Source organism: Engraulis encrasicolus, chromosome 9, assembly GCF_034702125.1.
Source record: "Engraulis encrasicolus isolate BLACKSEA-1 chromosome 9, IST_EnEncr_1.0, whole genome shotgun sequence".
In the NCBI taxonomy this organism is placed as follows: Eukaryota; Metazoa; Chordata; class Actinopteri; order Clupeiformes; family Engraulidae; genus Engraulis; species Engraulis encrasicolus.
This window is the reverse complement of record NC_085865.1, coordinates 21,186,933-21,212,887: the sequence shown is the minus strand read 5'-3', so window position 1 is coordinate 21,212,887 and position 25,955 is coordinate 21,186,933. Positions and strand designations below refer to the sequence as shown.

Here is a 25,955-nt window from a genome sequence, read left to right as displayed (position 1 = left end):
TATAGTATTTCTTTTCGAAAAGGGGCCATAATCGACTATCATGATAGACATATATTAGAAAACGTATAAGTGACTCTTGCAAATCTGGCACATTTTTTCTATACGATTTCATGTAAGGAACATGCATGTTTGCAGTATATGAATCATATAATTCTTTTTCATATGGGTATTCACAGCCTCGCCGCATAAATGCCTCTAACTCTAACTTAGAAAAAATACCAGTAAGGGGAAGGGGATGGTGCTATGGGCAGTCCAGTTGTGTGAGATCATGTGTTGTCAGCATGTTTTGAATAGGAAGGCAGACATTCCGAGCTTGTCACCATAGCATGTGATAGGAGTGACAGTGGCACCACTATCTATTGTGGCCTAGAAAAGCTTACATGTAGAAGGAAAACATCTTTTTAGACAGAAATTCGACCATGACGAGCTGACTTGCCTTTCGTAAACAAACATTGAGAGGGAGGATGATCCATCTTGGTATGGCTATTCTCAACAGCATTTTCTGAGTTATTGTGCAAGGAAAGCAAGTTTCAAGAAAAAGGTGAATTTTTCCAAGAAAAAAACCTCACTCCTGATGACAAATGGGGTTATTTTGACATGTTCCACGTATTTCTAAGGTGGTTAAGGAGAAGGGATCACATCAGCGAGTGACTCAGTTGTGGTCAGTCACGTGATGAGCGATCGCCTTTCATGGGCAGTGAAGAGGCCCAGAGATAAGGATCAGGAGAGGGCCGATCGGGGCCACCCTCGGGGAGTGTCAGCCACAGCAGGAGACAAGTAAAGAGTCTGAGAGTTAGTGCACATGGACACTCCTTACTGGAAGCCATTCTTTGACAGACATTTTTCATTTATATGAAAAGAAAAAGGGGGAAAAACATCCACCTCCTCCTTCCCCTCCCTTTAACTCATAATGTGCACTGTTTAACAGAAAGTGGAACGTTGTACTAGCAGTGTACTGCCATTGCAGTTCATTACACAGAGTATTTAGTAATATATTGCGGCTTGGTCATTGCGGGTCTGGGGCCTACACTACAAAGCTGGTTCAGGATAAGTTAAGGTAAATCATCTAATAGAAGAGCCTGAAATCCTCCTTTTCTTAAAAAAGCTCTTGTATTAGATGATTTTCCTCTTAACTTAACCTTAACTTCTCCTGAACCAGCTTTGTAGTATAGGCCCCTGGAAACAGCAACTTTATAAAAGGGTCCATGTCTTACCAAATTAACACCTTCCCATTTAAAACAAAATCAGTGTTGGAGGGTAAAAAATAAACTCCAGAAGTTTGATGTTTCTTGTCTCTCCCAAGGTCTTAGTTTAATGCTGTGTAGTTCATGATATAAGACTGCAAGAGAACAGAGCAGCTGTTGATTCAAGGCAAACGTAAGTACTGTTGGCAGTGGTAAATATATAATAATAATAATAATGATACAAAACAAAAACAAAAATCATACAAAAAGTCCTCAGTGGTACTCAGCACACGTTAGGGTACACTATACACAAAAAACATACTGTACGCATCATTACAAAAAATGGATTCTGTTTGCTACACTGATGTTTCAATAAACACGACAACAATACTATACCTGAGCGCTGCTGGAAAAGTAAACGTTTTTTTACAAGCCAGTGCAACTGCTGCAGGTCTTAAGTGAGTGTCTTTTTTAAAAAATAAAATAAAAACAGTAAGAACAAAAAGTATTTTGGCAGAAGTGGAACTATATCAGTAAGTCCTGTTAGTGATAATCCTGTACAAAGTTCAACGACGTCAGTCCTGAAGCATGCTCAAAGGGTTGTCAAATATGCATCATCGTGTTGTCAAAGTCTTCAGCAAGCTCCAAGTGTTATGAGTGTTATCGTCGTGACATGACAGTGCTCCTAGTGTTATTCAAGGTTCTAGTCTGGCAGAAGTGTCAGAGAGCCATCTCTTCTGTGTGTTCACTTTATACGTAGTGTATGAAGGTGTGTTTGTGTGTGTGTTTGTAAGAGTGTCGAATGCTTTTTTAAATGTATGTACATGATGTTTGTGTTTATTTAGAGTTTATTTAGAGTTTATTTTGTGTACGGTGTGTGTGTGTGTGTGTGTGTGTGTGTGTGTGTGTGTTCCTTATGAACGAGCGAATATCAGTGGAAGGTTGGATTAGTGTTAATGTGCACAGATACAGTCACAGGTAGGTTAGCCAAGTTCAAAGTCAGATGCAGATCCAGCATCCATCCATCTTCAGCCCTCTTCATTGAGATTCATGTTCTTTTTTTCTCTCTCTCAGCGGAGGTTATTAACATTTCTTTAAAACGTTTCAGATAAGCATACAGCACATACGTACATACTTAACTAGTGTGGTAGGGTCTAATGTCTTCCAATACACACATGCAGCGCATAAAAACAATACAAAAAAGTGGTGTTCTTAACATGGTATGGTACATACAGTAAATGCTTATAAAAAAAGGTTGGATAAATTAGTGGTATAAATATCATATGTACATTTGTGTTTTTTGTTTTTCCTTTCTTCTTTCGTTTTTTCATCTGTCCTTTGAACAGTTGGGCCTCTGCTGTGAGCGTGTGGTAAACAGGGCTGTGTCGAGAGGCCTACAACCTGGTGGTGAAAGAAACAGTGGAGTGGGCTATTGCAGCGTGTCCCATTTTGGCACCAAAAACAAAAGAAGGGGGAAAAAAACAAATCCCAATGGCCAGCATTGTAGGTTTTTTTTCTCTTTTTTTTTCTTGTTTCGTAAGTCAAACTCTGATGCGACCTGTGTCAAAAATGACTCGGTGCCCAAACCAGGTTAGGGTTTTTTTGTAGCCTGTGTAGGATATGCTGTGGTAATTCCTTTCTTTTTTTAAACACTGAAAAGGGCTTAGATGAATACAAAAGAAAGAAAAAATTAAATCCTTCAGGTGCCGTAGGGCCCCAGTGCCAGATCCGAACCGATACTGCTTGAATCTCACAGGTCTTTGTGGTGTCTCTCCACCCAACGTGGTTCAGAGACAGGGGACCAGTCGGCAAATCCAAAACAACGACAACAAGACTCCACCTGACCGCACGGCCAAGTTCATTCCTCAGAATGACCAGTAGATGGCTCCACATGTAACACTGTTTGTTATTCTTCTGATATAGTCCTGCTTCTCTCCGCTCTGCTCCGTGTTGCTGGAGCCAGGGGGTGGTCTTCAGGTTTCAGGTGGTCCGCTGCTTGAGGACCCATTCGCAGTGCGGGTTGGCTCGGTACACGTTCAGCAGGAGGGTCTCCGGCTCCAGGCAACGCTCCCCTGCAATAAACAACATGCCCTTCAAGTCAGTGTCACCGTATACAAAGGCGGTAAAAGAAGAGTTACTGTGGGTTGAGAGCAGTGAGAGGTGTGAGGATGTTAGTTTGAGTGTTTGAGGTGTGTGAGGTGTGTGAGTGTGGGATTGTGTGTGTGTGTGTGTGTGTGTGTGTGTGTGTGTGTGTGTGTGTGTGTGTGTGTGTGTGTGTGTGTGTGTGTGTGTGTGTGTGTGTGTGTGACATAGAACCAGTGAGAGAGTGTGTGTGTGTGTGTGCATGCGTGCGTGCGTGCGTGCGTGCGTGGTTGTGTGTGTTTCTGTATGCATGTCATCACCTACCTATGTTCCCTCCGACTTCAAACAGAAATTGTTTCTGCTTCCGACTGGTGCTGAGTGTCCCTCGCCTACAACGACAGACAAAAGAAATACAAACGTGTTGAGGCGAGAGAAAAAACATCGCACCTCTCACCATAAAACCACTCTGCGCTGCACTGCTATGGAGACCGTGTCGCCATGGCAGCCTTTTACTTTGCTGTGTGGCCGTAACTGCGCCGTGGTGGTGTTTTTACTGACCCGTTCTCATAGTCGAAGCGAGCCATGACATCGCGCGCCTTGGTCTTGCTGTCGAGCTGTATCGCCATGGAGACCTTGGCGTGGAGGGGCGCATGAACCCTGATGACGCCCTCGCGTAGATCCATGAGCTGGGGAGACACAAGACGAGGAGAGGCATATAACAACACGTGAGCAACAAGCATCCCATACACAAACACACACTCTTGCCTACAGTAGCTGTCCTTGAGGGGCCCACCCATGGACTGCCATGCGTATTAACCCTAGCTAGCAACTGCACCCAGACCAAAACAATCTCTAAGTAAAGACATCTTTTCCCCAACACACGCACGCACGCGCGCGCACACACACACACACACACACACACACACACACACACACACACACACACACACACACACACACACACACACACACACACACACACACACACACACACACACAGACACACACACAGACACACACACACACACACACACATCCACACCCACCCACAGACACACACAAAACAACCTATTCACATGTGGTCCGCTGTTACAGTTTCTGTGTACACAGTATTGTTGCATTTTAACTTACGAACAATGAAAACTATGGAAACAAACACCAGGCACACACCAGTAAGATATGAAATTAGCTATTAAATTTGGAAGACAAAATATATATTTATATTACTATGGACCAGCTGGTGAGATGTATTAATTGTCTGGTAGTGTCAAGTAAATGTTCATTTCTTCCCTGAGTGCAATGGCAGACATGGAGGGAAGAAACAGCTGGTTTGGCTCATGGGCTAATGACTAATGCAATGCTAGCAAGTGAGTAACCTTGCTACCTGAGCCCCATTCCTGACCAGTGCAGACGACAGAGTGGAGTAGGGTAGTCTGGAGTTAAATAGAGTGGAGTAGAATGGGGCGGAGGGGCTCCCTTTTAAGGGGAACTACTCAGGGGTGGTGTACGTCCTGTCCATAATGAGGAGTGTGTGTGTGTGTGTGTGTGTGTGTGTGTGTGTGTGTGTGTGTGTGTGTGTGTGTGTGTGTGTGTGTGTGTGTGTGTGTGTGTGTGTGTGTGTGTGTGTGTGTGTGTGTGTGTGTGTGTGTGTGTGTGAGTGTGAGTGTGAGAGAGAAAACATGCAGCTGGTCAAATTAGGGGGCCACAGCAGTCTTTGAGAGTGTGGGTGTGTGTACATTTTTTCGCATGCAGATGTTTGCGTACATTCTTTTTACGTGTACGTAGGTATCTGAGTCTTTATATTTGCAGGGATGTGCGTCGTATGTCCTGTGTTTGTGTATATTTGCTGTGTGTGTCCACTCCCTGCTACATGCCTCAGGGGCAAACCGTATCTAATGTCCCATGCCATGCCATGCCATGCCATGCATCCTTCTGTCCCCCACTCTCCTTCCTGCCACCCTCCACTCCTCTCCTTCCTTCACACCACTCCTCCACCTCTTCCTCTGACCTCCTCCCCTCACATCCCTCACCTTCTCCCTTCTTCCTTCATTTCACTCGTCAACTCTCCTCTCCTTTCACCCTCTTTCTTTCACCCCAGTGCTCTCAATTCCCTCTCTTTCTTCCCTCTCCGGCATCTCCCCCCTCATCTTCTCATCTCCTCACTTCGCTCCTTCTCCCTCTCTCCCCCTGCTTCTCTTTTTCCCTCCCCGCCTCTCCTCTCCTCACTTCGCTCCTCTCCTCACCTCTCTCCTTCTCCTCTACTCACCCCCCCTTCCCTTCTCCTCTCCTCTTCTCTACTCACCTCGCTCCTCTCCTTCTCCCTCTCGGTGTGGCGTCTCCTCAGCAGTTTCCTCTTGCTCTTGTCTGAGCTGGGCGTCTTCTTCTGGGCTGCCGCCTCTGCCATCTTCCTCACGTGCGAGATTAGGAAGCAGGGGACCTGCGGGCGCCACACACACACACACACACACACACAATCACCACCATAAATAAATCACCAAACACTCACCACAGCTTACACGGGCAGCGTGCCAGACACCACGGCCCCGAGATTTAGGTCAATCTCTGCTTTGGCTCCTAAACCTTGGGGTGGGGGGGCCCTTTTTGAGTTGTGGTGACAGGGGGGGGTGATGTTTTTTCCCTCTCTCGTGCCCTTAAGTACGGCTTTAATAAATGGCTTTCACCACAGGGGGCCCTGCCCCTGCCCCTGCCCCTGGCCCGAGTCGCTCGCTTCAGCCGATTGGCCACACGGCACGCCTGAGCGGTTCAACGCTCGGTACGAGCTGAATCAAACTACTTGTTTTGGTTTCAGGGAAATACTCCACAGAGAACTCTCCAACTGAGGTATTAGCAAGAGGATTATTTAGTTGTGTAAAAAAAAGTTTCTCACGTTTCATTGTGATGACTAACTGTGCTGCATTTTATTAACATTCTGTGGTAAGGATGGAATGGCAATTGTAATATAGCGCGACACAGAAGTGACTGGAAATTCCAGAGAATTTTAGAACACACTTCACACGCAGCATTTTGACCTATAGCTGACTTTCCACATCACAACGTACCAGAACAACGCAAAATGCTTAATCACAAAGTGGTGTGGTCCAAAGGCTAAATTCCACTAAAGGAAAATTAATATGCAGCCACGAAAGGCATTTCTTTGATCTAAAGCCTACCTTCTAAGCAGGGGTGTAATAGCCTACCATCGTAATCATATGAAAGATTATATGAAAGAGAATAGGAAAGAAAAAATAATCATCAAAGCACCTTTTTCAGTGATTCACACAGCATTTGTAACTGAGCCTGCACAACTGCATTAATGATGGTCCTGCCTTAACACAAACAGAAAAGGTGTTTATATCTCATAGATTTTGGGTGTTGTGGTCTTGCAGATTAGAAAACAATAGTTTTAGAGAAACACCCTTTTTACAATGAAACAGAGAACATAGCAATCAAGAGCTGGTTAAGCCCTAAGCTCTTAAACCTCTAGGGAGCTCTTTCCTAAAATACTATAATGAAGGTGAACTTTCATCTTTACTGCAATTGTCAAGACTCCAATACAATTACTGCTTTCATGGTAGGTGAAAAGAAGGTATCTGAAAGGAACCTGTGACATACTGTGGACTGATGTTCAAAAAAGAACATAGAAATCCATGCACACAGACTTCATTTCATCACATTCCATTCAAACTCATCTTTTCCCTGGAATTGCACAGTATACTGTACAGTACAGTAGTCACCAACCCATATTTTGTCTAACAATCATCTTTCTGCTACATTATTCTTTGTACTCGATTTAGACGGTACAGTCGTTTTGTGTGCCAGCACAGCACATGAACATGTACAGTACACGGGTCAAAGACGTGCAAAATGAAATTGTCATTCAGTGTAACGGATACCTTCTGTTGACTGTAACTGTGAAAAACATGACTCTTTTCATTTTATTTTTTTCCAGTGAATTCATGAAAGCCTCGGCTGTCATCCATTCACTTGAAACAATTAAAAAATCATGTTTTTTTATCGTTACAGTCAGCAGGTGTCCGTTACATTGAATGACAATGCCATTTTGCACGTCTTTGACCCTCACACACATGCACCACATCCACAAACAACCCCCCCCCACCACCACCACCCTCTACCCAACACCTCCTAACCCCCCCCTCACCGTCCAGAGCAGGTCCTGGTGCGTGATGAGCAGGCGCACCATGTTGGCGGCCCCGGCGGCTCCGGCCATCTCCTCCTGCCGCGCGTCCTTGCTGCGCACGGTGAACAGGTTGGGGGCCACGATCATGGACACGTTCCACATGCTCATGCGGTTCCTCTCCTCGTTGGCCACCACCTTGCGCAGGAACTCCAACAGGGCCTGCAGGACCACCACAGCACAGAGTCAAACACAAGCAGGTAAATGCACAGGAGTGCTTCTGGGTCTTCACCTTTTTTCCTTGGTGCTCATCAGTGTAGGGGCTCTCAAACTTGGTCCAGGAAGACAGATGCTGAGGCACAGCCAAATAAAAAAGTAAAAAAATTGCAACCTTGAGTGCCTCAGCATCTGTCTTCCTGGACCAAGTTTGACAGCACAGAGAGATTGAGATTCAGATGACTGCACTTCACCACCAGTTCATCACATACAACATTTCAAATCAAATATCTGCCCCTCGACACGAGAAGGGAGGAGCCCTCTACTTCCCACCCTCAAGACAAAAACACCTGGAAGGTCATCACAAGTCTAGAACACAGAGAGTCTTACACACAAGTCAAAAGTCAAAGTTTTGTACTCAGTACAGCCTCCAAAAACTGAGTGGCTATTTTATTAATATGGTCTAAAGGGCGACAGCTGTAAGCATGCAGACATGTTAATAATTCATACATAATCTGCTTATTCAGATTCCTGGAAAGCCCCATTCCTCTTCCTTAATATATACACTAAAAGGTTGAAATATTCAAGCACTTTGGCGTTCCTGTGGCTTATGTGCAAGAGGAAGTAAGATACGAAGTATGAGTGCACATTCCTCAAGTCATCTGAGACAGTGTTTCTCAACCAGGGGTACGTGTACCACTAGGGGTACGCGAGCACACCTCAGGGGGTACGCGGAAAAATGTAATAATAGCAAATATATTGAGTGTAGTCACATTGGGATAGAGGAACAGAGCATGTGTGAGGGCGAGGAGGTACTCATCATATGACAAAATGGCTTAGGGGGTACGCAGGACAAAAAAGGTTGGGAAACACTGATCTGAGGGACAGAGCAGCTAAACGATGCATACTGAAATGAATTAAGAGCTTTCACATCACATTATCTCAGTAAACAGGACATAACAGCAATGCTGTACATCAGGGCTTTAAGAGCAAGCATGGTCAATTGTCTTAAGCCACAGGTAGCTGTTGAAGAGGATCAGATAGAGACAGAGATAGAAGAGTGCATTATCATTAGTTGACAACTCTGATGCATTACAGCAGAAATACATGAGGAGATGGATCTATCACCAGAGGGTCCCTAAGCACACCTTGGCAGAAAGATACACTCCATCTCCAAAATATCATTGCTAATTGTTTCATATTGACGAGACATTTGTCAAAAGCTTGCGTTTTTGGATCAGGTTGAATGAGAACAGTCATGTGCTTTCACATGACCACATGAGACAACAAAGTACAGTAAATACTTGTAGTAGGTGTTTGCAGAATAGGAGGAAGAAGTCCAAGAAAAGTAATACTTCCACAAAACTAGCCTTCACACTTGGAATCACGTTAATCTCAAATCTCAAACACCGTGGCTAGAAATCTGCTTAACGATCAGATGCCAGCCAGGTGGCACAAAAAGGGAAAACAAAACTTCCTGTTGCACAAAAACAAACAATTGATGGCGTAGTTCCCTGTTCCTCATTTTGTTATACAGAAGTCTCATATTCTTGGCCAGGATTCCCTGGAAGAAGAATTATTGTAACTCAATGGGACCACTTCCAGGTATAAATAAAAAATAAATTTAAAATTTAAAATTTAAATTTAAAAAAAAACTTTCCTCTTGTATCTTTCCACAGGTTTTAGACATTGTTTTCTCTCTTCTCTTCTCTCATTTGAACTGTAGAGACAAGCTGCTTCTCCTAGCCTATTTAGAGCAGTTAAAGCCTAAGGACAGCGGCAGAGCAAATTCAAATTTGTCGTCCTGTCCATCTTGTTGCTTATGAAACACTGTAACACATTTGGAAACATTATTTAAAGGTTGAAAAAAACTTCTGTGAGTGAGTGTTGCTTTAAGCTTCAATAACGCTGACATTTGAGAGTTACTGTTGACCCTTCAAGCAGTCGGCTGTCTGTCATATCTCATAGCGCTAGACTCGTTCTTCCAGTGCATCTCTCAACAGCATGCTGGAACACCCACCCAAGGCTAGGCGTAGACACCCCTTATCTAAACTCTGTGCATAATGACTTTATTGCCGTGTACTTAAACCCGACAGGCTGATTTCTAAGTGGGTCGACTCGGCGTGCATCCGTCCCCTCCCAGCGCTTTAGAGTGGCACAGGGTGTCAATTACCGCTTCTGTCGGCAACCGAGATGCAGAACAAGAGCGGGCGCGGGAGAGGTGTGGAGATGGAGAATGGCAAGAGATAATAAGACAGCAAGCCCGAAAGACAATACACGCCACTCAAGGAGTTATGATCATGTGTAAAGGGGAAACATATTTGCAGTTCTCTTTGTGTGGAGTCCGTTTCCATCTCTTGAATTTGTCTTTGTGTGTGTGTGTGGTGACTGACAGTGTTCAATTTTGCATAGACGATTTTGAATGTCCAATCCAGGATCCATGTATCCTTCACAGATGCGTAAGGACACTAGTTTGTTCCCATTTAGGAATGTGGCAGGGGTATTGAGGGCCTGGGTGGGTAATACTAGGACAGCAGTGCACCTAGGGGTAGTGATGGTATAGTGCAGTGGTTCCCAACCTATGGGTCGCCAAAGATCCACAGTGGGTCGCGAAGCCCTCTTGATTTTTAGGGGTTTCTTTTTATTACCATAAATAGCCCATGTTGAATAAATGACAAAACATTTAAACTATGCATAGAAGCAACAAAATGTAAGCGATACATTAAACATGTGTTCTATATTTGACTGAAGACAAATTGAGGAATAAAATAATAATAAATTAGTTTTCGCAGGAAGCAGAGTAACATGTGACTCCCTGTCGTGCGGGCGCTCGTACGATTGGGTCACCAAAGCTTACAATGGTAAAAATATGGGTCCCTGAAGAATAAAGGTTGGGAACCACTGGTGTAGTGTACTGTAGTGTAGTGTAGCATAGTGTAGCGTGCTCACCTTGAGAGTGTCTCTGTTGGGCTCGGGAAGCAGCATGATAAGTAAGTGCAAGGCCTGGATCTGGTGCTTCGGAGAGGAGATGTCTGAAAGGTCAAGGACAAGAAAAGGTTACAGTTTATTTTACTATCTAACTGACAATGCCAGTTCAGTTTTATCAGTTAAGTATTGCATTTATTTCTTTGTCTTAAGTGGGCCATTTGGTTGCAGACATGAAGACAAACCACACCACAAAAAGACACAACACAGTTCAAAAATAAATCGGTAATGTTTACATCATTCTAACATCCGTTTTACATTAAGTAAGCAGAGGGTAACAAGGGGTGTAACAATAATGACTTACAGTACACTGTACCATAGGATGCAGTTTAGTGTCGTATACTGTACAAGTATGCAATTACATTTCACTTCAAGCACATACTGTGCAGTGTGCACATACTACAAAGTATGTATCACTGAAAATAAAATAAAAATCACTCGATCTTAAAGCCACACGGAGGACACTTTAACACCCATGTAACCACAAACTGCATGTCTGACTTATCACACAGCACCTGTTTTATCAGTGTCTAATTTTGTCTTTTAACCATTATAAGTAGAGTAAACAATGATCTGTGGTTTAAAAATATACAAACTATATATATAGCCTTTGTTTAAGGTGTGGTGGAAATGTTATGAGTGCACTAATCCCTGTATAATTCAGATCTGACATGCAATGTGTGTGGGCACACATGGTTTGTGTGTGTAGGTATTTGCATTTGTGTGTAGAACGTTTTTTTTATATGGGTGTGTTGAGCTAGCCTGGCGACGCCATCCATGTACTCCACCCAAAGATTTTGGCTCCGCACATCGTCTGGCAAAAGCCTCGAGCTCGGTTCTCTCAGTGTTTCGCCAATCAGCAAACAGTTGAGAGTGGTGACGTAGAACTCACCCGCGAGCTCCGTTACTGATTGGTTAAGGTAACTATATTCACACTTTCGTTTTGTTATTTGTATGTTTTTGCGACGCTATAACGTAACAGGCATGCTAATAAAGCACAATATGGGTTTTAATTTGAGTTTGGAACTTCAATTAATTTAAATGATAGAGTAAGATCAGACCATCTCCCATCGTCCACGGAGATGGATTCCTCACGGCTTTTGCCAGACTGATTGACGGAGTCAACAGTCGGCTATTCGCCCAGGCTAGAGTTGAGCATGTTGATATTTTTGGGTATGTATGTGCATGCATGCATGTGTGTATGTATGCTTCTATGCGTGCCGTAGGTGTGTATCCCCAGCCTGCATGTATGTGTGACTGTGTGTGAGGGAGAGAGAGAGAGAGAGAGAGAGAGAGAGAGAGAGAGAGAGAGAGAGAGACAGAGACAGAGACAGAGACAGAGACAGACAGACAGACAGAGAGAGAGAGAGACAGACAGACAGAGAGAGACGTGTTTCTAGGTGATGTGCATGCCATGCTTGTGTGTGTGTGTGTGTGTGTGTGTGTGTATGCCTACTCTGTGCGGCGGCGAAGGCAGGTAAGTGCTGCAGCGTTAGCAGGGGCTGCGGCAGCTCTCTGATGAACATCTTCAGCAGCCCGGCCGCGTCGTTATGCCGCACCTGCTCCCAGTCAAAGCGGTCCTCGTAAAACTTAGACTCCAGCTCCTGACGAAGTTGCTGCAACACAACAACAAAAGCGGGAATTTATTAGCCATTGATTCATTATAATCATCAGACCATAAAAATGCAACCCGACACATGAAGGTAAAAGAAAGAAATACTAAAGCATTTTTTTTAATATCCTCTGTCAATTCAACATGAATTTATTAGATGTAAAGATATAAAGATACAGTAATTACAATTATGATAATAATAATAATAATAATAATAATAGTCATCGGACCATAAACATACATTGCAACAAAGGGAAAAAAGAGAGAAATATCAACCATCTTTGGTTTTTTTTTACTTTTAGGGCTCTTGCCTTTATTTTTGACAGGACAGTGGAGGAGAGACAGGAAATGAGCGGGAAGAGAGAGATGGGGAAGGATCGGCAAATGACCCGGGCCAGAATCAAACCTGGGTCGCCGGCGTAGTAACCCAGTGCCCTACCGTTAGGCCACCGCAGGGCCATCCACTATCTTTTTGATATACTCATGTCAATTCAACAGAAATGTATTAGATACAATGCCACACGGCAAACTGACAAGGGAAACAATCAAGTGTCTTCTGCAATCGCCTCGCTGTGTTCAATTTCGATTCAAAGTTGCTTTGCTAGCGTGACTGTTGAAATACAGTGTTGTCGAAGCACAAAGAACAATGCAGCGTATTGTACATGCACAGCCTCTGGTGCCAAATGCTTTGTGGTTTGGACAGTAACAATATCACAAATGAACACAAATCATGTGGTGTAATAATGATGACATGGCTATAATATACAAATTTACATATAAAAGAGACATAGATCAGTGAAAAATACTAATCGAGCTGCATTTTAAATGCCCTTTACCTTAGAATTGAAAAATTATAAGAACAGCAAATGTTGTAAAGCAGACAATCAGAAGTTTATGATAGATAGACTAATAGCTCTTTGTCTATGTACTATAGTTTAGTCTGAAGTCACAGCTAAAAGCCCTACAATTTTCAATTACGATCATGTGAACACAATGTGTGTTTACACCAGAAACGTGCTCATTTATCCGTAATTACTGTCATCTTTGTTTGTAAACACGAGCCTCCACGGCCCATTACGTTGACGACTACAATGTGCCTGTGACATGGCAAGGAAACAAAAGAACAGCAGCTGGGTGTTCTGATGGGTCTGTTGTATGTCTGCCGTGTTCTGTAAAACCTCAACATACATCCTCTTCACCGGGAGACCTCTATTACTCTTAACCATCTCCATGTGCTTCCGCGACCGTCCGGGAACTCAATACCTATGCGTATTAGCCCTCTCATTTAAGTGCTGCTTGAGTGGGAGGGTTGAAACGTTGACGCGCCACGGCGCCACACAAATCAAAAAGTAGGCCACTACAACTACACTACCTCCAAGCCTCCGACCTACCCTTAATGGTCTAGGGAGGATAACCAGGGCGGCAGCCTGCTGGGACATACGCACGTTAAGATGCTGGACGGGTCGGCTCAAGAGTGTCAGATTGGAGGAATGTGGGATGAGGCAGTTTGGTGATGGGGAATTTCTTTTGTCTGCAGCAACAGCAGCAAATGGAAATATTAAATCAACAGGGTGCCAGGTTGACAAGTGCATGGCCGGCTTAGGACTGACCCAGTCCCCTCAGCCCTGTATGCCTCAGACTCATGCTCCCCCGCTCTCCTGTAAATCTTTTCTCTCCCAGCACCATCTGTGGTAGATTGACATACATAGCCCTAACAAAGGCCAAACTCTGGCCAAAACATGTTGGCTTTTGAACTCCATGAGTTTGAGTCCATTATGATTATGGTTTTAGCCGATATGTTCAAGCTACGTCCCCCCGGAAGTCCATTTTATTTATTCTTGAAGAGGGCCTAGACATCTCATCTTTTGTTCATTAGAATATCTTGTCTTATATACAACCAAAGAGCACCTTCACCAGCCTACATGGCTTTCCAAACCTGTTCCTACCATCTGTGGTGGTTTGGCTTGTCTGAAATGAATAGAGAGCATTAGGAAGAGAACTGGTGACAGCTACATGTGCATGTTACAAATAAAGGGCCACGGCTGGGCGCTTGCGGCTAGAATCCAGCATCTGTCGAAGAATGGCTCATCGTATATTATACCAACTGTGCCATGCCACGACTCGTAACTCATACCATCACTACTCCACTCTTAGGAACTCAGCGTGGGTCTCAAGCCAAGCTATACTTAGTACTTAGTCAGAACTGGACATGTCTGGATTGTGGGGATGGGGATAGACAGCGACACATAAATGCCAAACACAGAGAAACATGGATGTCTTCAAAATGCCAAGGTCTGGTTAATAATAGAAATAAATGATAGAAGTCCGCAACACTGTTAATGCTCCCAGTGATTTATTTGCACCAAATAAATTACTGGGAGCATTAACAGTGTTGCGGACTTCTAGCATTTATTTCAGTTACTCTATTTTGTCCAGCACCTGTACCACTGATGTGCGCGCATTCTCCACCTTTCTGGTTAATAATAGGCCAAGAGCTGGGCGTTTTAGGTGGAGGATGCCGTTTTAAGAGGGGTAAAGTAGGAATGTGAGGGGAGCGAGGTGTGGTCCCGTGGGTGTGTGCACAGTGCAGGCAAGTGTGTGATTTGTGGTCAGCTGTAATCCCGAATCCTTACCTTGACTCTGGAGGCCGATCCTGGCACCCGCAGAATGCCCTCCGTTTGGAGGCCTGTCTGCTCCAGTTTAGACAACAGCTGCCATAGGAGAGAGAGAGAGAGAGAGAGAGAGAGAGAGAGAGAGAGAGAGAGAGAGAGAGAGAGAGAGAGAGAGAGAATCATGAGATACAATACCTACATGCATAAAAAAGATTTTTCTATCATACAATTTCATTTTACAAGCTTTTACATCCATCATCCATCATTTTGTTGACCTATTTTGTGGTTGTTGCTGGGTGTCTTATATCTAAACTCCAATATTAATGCAACTTCTAAAACACCAAAAATAAGAGGTCACGAAAATGTTTTTTTAAACATACACAATGAAATGAAAACCTCTGAGCTCATTGTTTTTATAAAAATTCAGCATAAGTCAAACAAGCTAGGCTTATCAGCTGAGAAGAAGCTCTGTGAGTAAACAGCCCATAGTTTTAGTTGCTCTGCTGTCAGCGCCTAGTTTTAGTTTTTTCTGTTTTGTCTGTGTGGTGTTGTGTTGTGCTGCCATCCTTCTTAAGGCGGTTCATGTTTAGCTTAAGATAAGTCCGCTGGCCGAGGACTATGGGACATGTTTTGGCATTCCTGTCCATTTAGCAGCAGATAGAGATGCTCCTTATATCTGGCCCTGAGCAGATAACCCAATCAGACAGCGCGATTCGCTCTCTGACCTAGGCAGACATGCAGGCAGGCAGGCAGGCGACGACTAACGCTAACTCAGCCCCAACAACCCCCACCCCCGCTCTCCTCTCCTTGCCTTTCCCATAAGCTCCAGTCAATCCTTAGAGCACCAAGAGGAGATAACAGATGCCCTCTCCAGTTCTCCGGCATGCTGTTGTTTTTGTCACCCGAGCTTGCGGATGCTACGAGGGGGAGAGGAGAGGCTTGCTGCTGGTAAAAGTTTGTTTACAGGGTGGTTGCTGGGTGGTGTATATCACCATTGCAGCAAGGGAAGGAAAGTACTTGCAATCTTCCATCTATTTGATAGATTTATACGAGTTGAGGCAAACTTTCAAGTTTCTTAAAAATATAATTTGCAAAATTTTGAATTTAAACTGTCTGAATTACTTTCTTGGAAGCTCTTCTAACTGACCCTGGCATACTTATTTGATGTCTATGTCCCCTTCCATACCATAGAACAACTCTGACCATCAAAAGCTGAAGACACAACCATGTTTGTGTGGGATGGGTGATCCTACTGCTGTGTTGCAGTTGGTCATAAAACCCCCTTCTGCAAAGTTTGTTAAGTTTACATTCATCCGTTTCTGTATCGTTTCCATTACGGATGCATGGTCTGTGCACATGAAAACGCTGGAAAATTAGGTGGAACGATTTGAAGACGCCACGTATTCACTCCAGCACAGATCCATTGGTCACAGCCAACCAAGTTCAACTGTGGCCAATCATATTCCAGTCAGTCACACAAGTCAGTCCAATGAATCTCGATACAAGTTCCATCACACAACTTGAATCATATTCTTCCATTCAACCTCAACTGAAGTGAACTGAAGGCTGGTGTGGTAACACCCACACACACATGGTTGAAAATGCTGAGACAGACACATCGCCGCATGAACACAGAAAGTTTCGTTTCTGGGACGGGCCGTGTACTACTGACAAGAGGGACACACAGGTCAAAATAATAACAGCCATCGCCACACACAGGGAGTAGCTGAGGTGGTGGAAAGACCATAGTTGCTTTGACCTTTCACAAAAAAATGCTGACTAAGAGAAACCGCTTTACAGGAAGGATGGGGGAGAGGAGTGATTCCTTTGGATATTTCGTCAGGAATTTCCGGTGGACAGAACCCAAGACTGAGAAACGCGTGTTAAGAAATAAAAAAAAAGAGAAAACACTGGACTGTATGAACAGTAGAAGCAGCAAATCACTAGTCTAAGTTTACCTTTTTAAAAACAAGAGGAACTCGTGAACCGGGGAGTTTTTTCTGGTCGTTCTCCAAGAGGGTTGTCAAAGGGACCCCAAATATGCCGCTCTCTGCCAAGAGGGGAAAAAAAGAAAGAAAGACAGACAGAGAGAGAGAGAGAGAGAACAGAAGATTCATTCATTGATATCACCCCAATATTCATACAGGTGCTAAATTTAGGCTGGAAAAAATGTGGGGGAGCTTCGACCACCACACACCTCGCGTCTTACTGCGCACCACGCGGTTCCTCTTCAGTTCGATACCCAGGCCATCGTAGAAAGTGGTCAGCTCTATCAGAGCAAAGTATCCAATCTTCTTCATGTCCTCTGATGACAGGTCATACACCCTGGTGAGACCCAGCTTGGGTTTGATGATCTGAAAGGTCTAAAAACAAAAGGAACATAAGATCACAAGAAAGACGGTGTTAGAAAAATGTTTATACAAAAGCATACCAGAACAGATACCCCTGTTTCATAAGCTTTAATAATAACCATGCCGGACCAAGAGATCACTACATGGTCGATTAAGAGTTAGAACAACATAAATGCAAATGCATACCAGAGCTTCGTTTCGTAATTTTTTAATAACAACCCTGTCAAAGCAGGACATGTCCACGTGTGACTATGAACTCACTGGCAGGTCTTTGTCATCTTTTCGGATCCTCTGGCAGTCTTGGCAGCCGGTGCCGTTACGATGGCCGGTCACGCCGTCTGAGTAGGGCACGTCGAACGACAAGATGTATTCCGATGGGTCGTATTCTGACACGCACGTCTCCTCGGCCGACTGAAACACTGGACTGGGCGGTCCTGTACAACACAGCCAAGTGTAGATTTTAGAGATTTGAAAGTCAGTTTACAATAACATACTGCATATTGCAAGCACACTGGATATTACAGTGCAGTATATGTCCTTTAAACAAACAATTGAGAGGAAATTGGTCAAATAAGATTAGAATGTATTTGTATACAGGCAGGGCTACAAAATGGATAATAATTCTAAGGGTGCCATTGCTCACTGGACTTTTCCAAACCCAATACTTAAATTTTTCCTTAATAATAAACAATGGGGAGGCAACTGGACATCTTCTTAAGAGCAGAATGTATTTGAACTATTCAGGGATGTAAGAAGGATAGTCATTCTAAGAAACGTCACCATAATAACTCATGTGGCTTCAAACTCAAGACCTACAGTACGTTTGGAATTTTTACGTTTAACGTTTTTACCTCTAGTAGGCGTCCGATGAGGCAGTTTGTGAGCGATCTGTCCGTTGGGGGAAAGCGGGGGTGGCAGAGGCTCTACTGGCTGTGAAAGGAAAGCAGACAGCAAAATCACCACCTAATTCTGTAATCTTAGACCTGACATACCACATAGCAAAGTCATCACTTAATTCTGTAAAAAAACAGAGCAAGGTTTTATTTTTTAACTCAGGATGAATGATGAAAAGCATATCGGTGTGCAAAAAGGTTTCTAACCAAGCAAAGCAGAGCGATTGATGACATCTGGCAAAATGCCCCCCACCCCCCACTGATTAACAGCGCCAAATTTAATTGATGTGTATATTTAATTTTGCTATAATTTACTGTAATCCATCTCACAGTTTGACCCCGTAGCCTTGCACCTAATCCCCAGTGGAATCTGGTCTCGGGCTGTTCAGTGCTATTCTAAATAGGTGCTGCATTGTGCTGAACAAGAGGCATTGTTCAGTATAGCTGACTGTACAGCTGCACCAGGCCCACATTCACACACACACACACACACACACACACACACACACACACACACACACACACACACACACACACACACACACACACACACACACACACACACACACACACACACACACACACACACACACACACACACACACACACTGCAACACAAAACACATACAACACAATACAACACAACACAACTCCTCTCTCTTTCTCCCCACACGGCACGTTTCACACATTTTGCCCATATATGGATATATACATTACAGTGTGCTTGTTGACAGAGGAGTTGAGGGAGGGTAGGGGTTGAGGGAGGGTGCTGTGTGCGTGAGCTGGGGAACAGAGGGGGGGGGGGGCAAGGGGAGGCATTGAGAGGTGAAACAAAGCCATATGCTGGTGTTTACAGTAGTTTCATCCAAACGGCCTGCTGCAGTCCAGCGATGGCTGAAAGTACTGGACACGAGACCCTTTGGCTCTACATAAACTTCTGCCATGTGCTCCACATGCCAAGTAGTGTGTGTGTGTGTGTGTGTGTGTGTGTGTGTGTGTGTGTGTGTGTGTGTGTGTGTGTGTGTGTGTGTGTGTGTGTGTGTGTGTGTGTGTGTGTGTGTGTATTGATGTCTATGTTCAAGTGTGATCGTATGTATGCATACATGCATACTGTGCATGTCTCCACACGTCTGTATGTGTGTAAGTATGTGTGCATGTGTGTACAGTATGTTTGCGAGAATGTGTGTGTGAGTGAGTTGGGGGGGGGCACTAAACAGCAACTGCACACAATAAAATCTTTCACCGTAAGTGAGTGTGTGAGTGAGGCACTGGCCCTGGCACGGCGACGCGAGCGAGTATGAGCAATGCGACGACGCGACGTCACTCTTAACTAAATGAGCCGGGGGGTTCAGGCTGCCCAGGGCATGTGTCAGCCTCCATTACTGCGGCTCTCTCTCCCAGCCAGCCAGCCACGCAGCTGTGGGCCACCAACGTCCCCCATGCCAAACCCCTGCAGCCCCTCAAGACCAACACAACACACAGCTCCTAACCATCTCAGAATGGTGGCGAGAGAGAGAGAGAGAGAGAGAGAGAGAGAGAGAGAGAGAGAGAGAGAGAGAGAGAGAGAAAGAGAAAGAGAGAAAGAGAAAGAGAAAGAGAGAGAGAGAGAGAAAATCATGAGATATAATATCTACATGCATAAACAAGTTTTTGAAAAGAGTCTGGAGGGAGGGGGAGTCAAGAGGTTCACAAGCAGTGTCTATGTCTGTAGGAGGCAAAATTCTTATATTTGCGTCTGTGTCTGTGGATGTAAGTCTTTAAATGACTATGTGCAACTACTTTATGAAATTATTGTAAGCATGTTCGTGTCTGGATTCTAAATTACAATTAGTATGTTCATGTTTATCTCTTCACATAAATAAAAAAGAGAAACGTTCAGTACGTTGGTGTGCGTGTGCGTGTGCGTGTGCGTGTGCGTGTGCGTGTGTGTGTGTGTGTGGGCAGGGCCGCTGACAGCTTTGGCTGGGCCCAGGACAAAGTCATCTGAAAGGGCCCCCCCACCCAATACATACAATGTAATGGGGACCCAATTCTGGGCCCCCCTATCAACCTGGGCCCGGGACAACATACCCCTTTGTCCCCCCTGTCGGCGGGCCTGTGTGTGTGTGTGTGGTGTGTGTCTGTGTGCGCACATGTGTGTGTGTGTGTGTGTGTGTGTGTGTGTGTGTGTGTGTGTGTGTGTGTGTGTGTGTGTGTGTGTGTGTGTGTGTGTGTGTGTGTGTGTGTGTGAGTGTGTTTGAGAGTGACAGACATGTCCAGAACAAGACTGGCATCCAAACCAAAGACTAGCTCTTAGTCACAGCAGCGCTGATGTGAAACTTGGCTCTGACTCACCTACTCACATAATTAGGTCCAGTGACGGCCACACACACACACACACACAAGCGCGCGCACACACACACTCCGTCCTGCTTCATCTCCCAGCCGACACGCCAGACCAGTCTCAACCACCACACCATCACCGTGCTTCACACCACAAGTCCTTTCTTGAAACACGAGATACTCATCACCTCGCAGTGCAGAGCTGAGGAGCATTTATCGTAGAAGTAATGCGGAACCTGAAACTCTCAGAATACCACATCAAATTATCTTAAAAACTAAGCCTGCCGAAACAACTGATGCACATCAGGTATGGCAGTTGTGTACAGACATCTGATGAAGGTGTCTGCGAGAGATGGTCAGATAAGATAAAGGCGATTGGGTAAGAAGAGCCCCTGAGGTTAAGATCACACACAAGCCTCCTTACAAAGGCTTACGCAATCACAGTTGAACTTCCCCACCAAGGTCATAAGGACAAGCAACACCCTTGAGCAACTCATGTCTATGTCAATTACTACCAATGTAGTTGCAATATATTTCATACTGCATAGCATTACACTCAGCTGACGCCTTAATCCAAAGCAACTTGCTGTTTTTTAGGTACAGGGTATGGAGTACGGAGCAATGTGGGGTTACTGTAGGTGTCTTGCTCGGTTACGTGGCGCTATTCCGACATGTCGCTATTCCGACGATAATGTCTATTGTCAGAATACTGACACGTTTTCCACCGTCCTCCTCCGCTATTCCTACATGCCGCTATTCCAACATCCCTAACCTTAACCCTAACCCTAACCCTAAACCTAACCCTAACCCTAACCCTGGGGATGAAAAGTGTCGGAATAGCGGCATGTCGGAATAGCGCTATGTCGGAATAGCGATTGCCCCCCGGGGTGACTGTAGGTGCCTTGCTCAAGGGCACTTAACCAATGAGAATGTAAGAGTGAACACAATAAGGTATTATCCTGACCCTCGCCCTCGACCTGTGCTTGTGACCTCACACTTAACTTAAGCCCCGCCTCAGTGGAGAAAAAACAATACATTTTCCACGCGGTCAGCCTAGCCACCTCTTTGGGGTACTTTTCCCCATTCAGCATCCCGATTGCAAATGAGAAAATGACCTTGGAATTGCGCTTTTGTGAAATATTGAATGAAACTTCTGTCGTCAATGACGTCTTGCATCGTCATTACAAGGCCACAAGCACAAGTGAGGACAGGAGAGAGGATAATGGAAAGATACGCACAATCGTCCTCCTGGTGCAGGATTCGAACCGGTGTCAAGACCAACTCCCTACTCATTAGTCCTGGGCTGTGTGGCAGCATTGGCAACAAAGAGCTCAGTGGCTCGATGTGTTCTAATGAACACATCAAGGTGCAGCTGGGAGGCCCGGTGGACTTGGGCGTCCATCATAATGCCTTAATGAAAATGCAATTACGGTTAAGGCATCAAACAGGAGGGCATTAGCCTCTCTTCATTAAGGCTAATGCTTCTCAAGTCAACTGTTAGAACAAAGATGGCCGATCTCATCTCATCTCATCTCATCTCATCTCACTCAACCCAAGCCAGCCCAGTTCTAAGTAGAGCCATATATAGACAGATCCATCTCTACAATCCTTAGAGTAATTCTTCGGTAATGCTTCTCAACTCTTAGCAGAAAGATGGCTGATCTCATCTCATCTCACCAAGCTACCCCTTTACTATTCTAAGCAGGGAAGCCAACAGGTGGGGACAAAGGGGTCTGTTGTCCCGTGTGCAGAGAGAGAGAGGGTCCAGAATTGGATCTTCATTACATTCTATATAGTGGCTTGGGGGGGGGGGGGGCGGGGGGGGGGTCAGATGTCTTTGTCCCGGGCACAGCAAAAGCGGTCAACGGCCATGGTTGTAAGTATGATAGATATATATAGACACACGTGTATAGATCCATGTCTATGATTCTTAGTGCAGTTATTGAGAGGAATGTGACTAGTTGCCCTGCCTCCTGGCGCGCTATTTAGAGGCTGCCACAGCCGGGCCTGTTTTCATTTTATTTTACATCATCCAAATCCATTTACGCCGTCTGCTGGAGTCTCTGCATGCTCAGGCAAAAACAAAAGGCTTGGGTTACCTGGGCTAAATCTGGGCCCCAGGCTACACTGGTGCTGTTTAATTCACGGTTATTAGATCTACGCAGCATGTGTGCGTGTGTGGGTGTGTGTGGGTGTGTTTGTATTTGTACGAGCATAAGTGTCTGTGTGTGTGTGTGTGTGTGGGGGGGGGGTCATGTGAGAGTGTGTGTTTCTGCATGTGTGTGTGTGTGTGTTTCTGCGTGTGTGTGTGTGTGTGTGTGTGTGTGTGTGTGTGTGTGTGTGTGTGTGTGTGTGTGTGTGTGTGTGTGTGTGTGTGTGTGTGTGTGTGCGTGTATTGTACTGTGTGTTGGACAGTGTATGGGTGAAGGAGTAATAAAAAAGCAAAGAAAAAAAGCGAGAGAGAGACAGAGAATTTGTGTGTGTGTGCGCGCGTGCCTTCGTGCGTGCATGCACGTGAGTCAGTCAGGGACTGTCTTGTGTAGTTCCCCTTTGTTCTAAACACCATACAGTAAGCTCCTTACATTCCAGTTAGAGTCAGTGGGCCAAAGCTATTTTCGATGCCACTGGGGGTAGCAGCTGACACCACAGCTGAAACAAGCTTTACACACAGAGAGAGAGAGAGAGAGAGAGAGAGAGAGAGAGAGAGAGAGAGAGAGCGAGAGAGCGAGAGAGAGAGAGAGGACAGCAAGGACAAGTTTCTGCACATGCCATTAAACACGCGTGTCTGCCCCGTCACCCTTGCTGCATGATGGCCCACGACAGAAAGGTGACACTTAAGGCACCTGCAGCACATCCGGCGACGACTGACACAGCGCAGCGGAATGTGACGAGAATAAAAAAGGGAAGAGCCTGCTGGCATTCTCCCTCAGGGCAAAGACACACACACACACACACACTACCTCACTGACTCTCGTGGACACACACCTTACACACATACAGACACCACACACTTAGACACAGGCACAGGCACAGAAATGCCGTATGCCACACACACACACACACACACATCCAACACACACACATCCAACACATCCAACACACACACACACATCCAACACACACACATCCAACACACACACATCCAACACACACACACACACACACACACTGCCGGCATACTCCCTCAGGGTAGCCCCACCACCACCACCACCACCACCACCTACCTCACATACACACACCCACACGCACACCCACACCCACACACTCACACATATACTCCCCACAGCTAAAGCCTCTCCGGCTGCCACAGCCTCTCCCCTCTGCGGCTGTCTACTCCCAGCAGTCTCCTCGTAAGCGATATGTCGAAATGTGATGATGCAGCAGTATCACATATTTCCCGAGGTAAACAAATGTGCCCCAAACTGCGTAATGGGCCCAATACCAGATATATCAATCATTCAGCAGCATGCCTTTGGTATGTAGCTCAAGGGCAAAGACTTTTATGGAAATTTCCATTAACACTAATGGCTATACCCAACTTACAGCAGTTTATGATGATCGAGTGAATCAGTTACTACTGTATGTCAAAGTGACAGCTTGGTATTATACAGTACATACTGTAGTCTATTCTGCAATACAAAGGAAAAGTACAGAAACTACAGCACATTTTTTGTCGAAATTGAGTTATACTAAAAATTGTCTTCATAACCTCCTTTATCCTGTGACAAAGCCTTATGGTAAAAAATGTGTCCCATTTTAGAGATATTACATGTCAAACTGGCAGGGAAAACTATATTGAACCAAATACCAAAACATTGAAGGCATTTTTCTCCGTTTCAGTGTTTGCGTAGTTACTGCACTTTGCCTTTGTAGGGCAGTATACTGCACATGACTGTGTGATGATGGTGGGCTCACCGAGCTCTCTGGCGTGGAGAAGACGTCTCTGACGTGCCTCATGGGTTGCTTGTTGCGTTTGCGCATGGTCTGCGTGTAGTTGTCCAGGCGCTTCTTCACCATGGCCGCCTGCGAGCGCGTCAGCGTGGACAGCAGGGCCTCGGCAGGCCCCTCCCCCAGCGCGCCAGACACAAGCGTTGATAGGCCGGCTTCGTGAAGCCACGCCTCCTCCAGCTCCACCTCTGGAATCACATTTGGAGAACATCGTCAAGGTCAGACTACTTGGAGGTGATTCGAAAGGCCGATCAAGACACTGCTCTTATAGCCAGAGGCACAATCTGGGTCTCATAAATCAATGCTTTAGGCAGATCTGGGTCTGAGTTTGACTATAGGCATAATAGAGACCTGCCGTCTGAAAATCACTAAGGGAGGAATAGATCTGTTCTTAAGTTCTAACCTTATTTCCAGAACAATCCATCACTGAGGCTCCTCCAAAATGCCCCAGTTCTAAATATAAAGACGTTTTTTATCCCTGTTGCCAATCCTCTGCTCCACTAAATCAAAGACCCTCACTCAGCTACCCATGTAAAAACAAGAGCATGACCATGGGGTCTTTTTCTGTAGAAAACGCATGTTTCTTCTAAGAATGTTTGAAAGCTCTCCCCCAGATAGCATTCCCTCAGAAAATTGTTCCGTCAGGAACTCTTCCTGTCTGTTCGTACTGTTCCCACAGCCCTCAAGACTGTTCTGTACGCACATCTAAATAATCAACATGTCCCTAAAACATTCTGAGACAGGACCCACAGACGCCCACAGAGTTAGTGCTGGAACGTTTTATTCTAAAGGAGCCGATCACCATTTTTGGAAATATGCTTGTTTTACCCTTCTCCTTGAGTTAAACAATGGAGTTTTACTTTTGTTCTTCCAGCTGTTGTTTGATTCTGCTGATATTACTTCTTAGCATGCATCACTGAATCGGCTGGTACTAAAAACTGAATGGTACCAACTGTTCCCCTTCGGTTCAATAAGATGCCAAAAATGAAATATCACAGAATCAGAGAATGGCTGGAAGACCAGGTGAAAGGCAAAACTTAAAACTTAACTCAAGGGGAGGGGTGAATGAGAATATGAGAATGAGAATATTCCTTTAAAGGGAAAGATCTTGATCCCTGTGAAGTTGACGTACAATCAACGCGGAATCTAAATAATCATGTCGGTTTTTTTATTATCTTAGAATGCATTAGGACATGACCCACAGAGCTAGAAGCCAGAGCTAATGCTTGATGTCTGTTTATTTTAAAGCGGAAGACCTTCATCCGGGTGAAGTGTGCTCTGCGTACCGTCAATGCTTCCCCTCTCCATGGCCTCTTCCGTGGCTCCGTGACAGTCCTCCTGGATGTTCTTGACCTCGCTCCAGTAGTCCTCCATGGAGTCCTCAGAGTCCCGGGACGGGGAGCGCTCCGGCGGGGTGGGGGGCATCGCCCCTAGCGCACTCATCCTGCCGATCCCCTGGTACTGAGCTTTCCTGTGGAGACAGAGAGATGGAGAGGAGAAGAGAAAGAGGAAAGAGTCAGTGGGTGAGTCAATGAATAACTGAAAGAGTGAGGTGATAGCCCTGGTACTGAGCTTTCCTGGGAGACACAGAGATGGAGAAGGAACTTAGTGTTGA

General features: G+C 45.1%; 1 protein-coding gene across 3 annotated transcripts in view; it reads right to left on the bottom strand.

Annotated features, from left to right (window-relative positions):
- Positions 1–1,284: 1,284 nt before the first annotated feature.
- arhgap28 (Rho GTPase activating protein 28) overlaps positions 1,285–25,955 on the bottom strand; it is a 44,704-nt gene continuing 20,033 nt past the window's right edge. For all 3 annotated transcript variants that reach the window (XM_063206748.1, XM_063206750.1, XM_063206749.1), the window contains exons 2-15: positions 25,627–25,811; positions 24,308–24,528; positions 18,029–18,107; positions 17,439–17,611; positions 17,024–17,189; positions 16,785–16,876; positions 14,848–14,925; positions 12,059–12,218; positions 10,567–10,649; positions 7,426–7,623; positions 5,569–5,703; positions 3,825–3,952; positions 3,591–3,655; positions 1,285–3,256 (exon numbers count right to left, since the gene is read on the bottom strand). In XM_063206748.1, the coding sequence (XP_063062818.1) occupies positions 3,165–3,256; positions 3,591–3,655; positions 3,825–3,952; positions 5,569–5,703; positions 7,426–7,623; positions 10,567–10,649; positions 12,059–12,218; positions 14,848–14,925; positions 16,785–16,876; positions 17,024–17,189; positions 17,439–17,611; positions 18,029–18,107; positions 24,308–24,528; positions 25,627–25,811 (1,855 nt within the window). In that variant the 3' untranslated portion in view covers positions 1,285–3,164. The remainder of the gene's footprint in view (positions 3,257–3,590; positions 3,656–3,824; positions 3,953–5,568; positions 5,704–7,425; positions 7,624–10,566; positions 10,650–12,058; positions 12,219–14,847; positions 14,926–16,784; positions 16,877–17,023; positions 17,190–17,438; positions 17,612–18,028; positions 18,108–24,307; positions 24,529–25,626; positions 25,812–25,955) is intronic.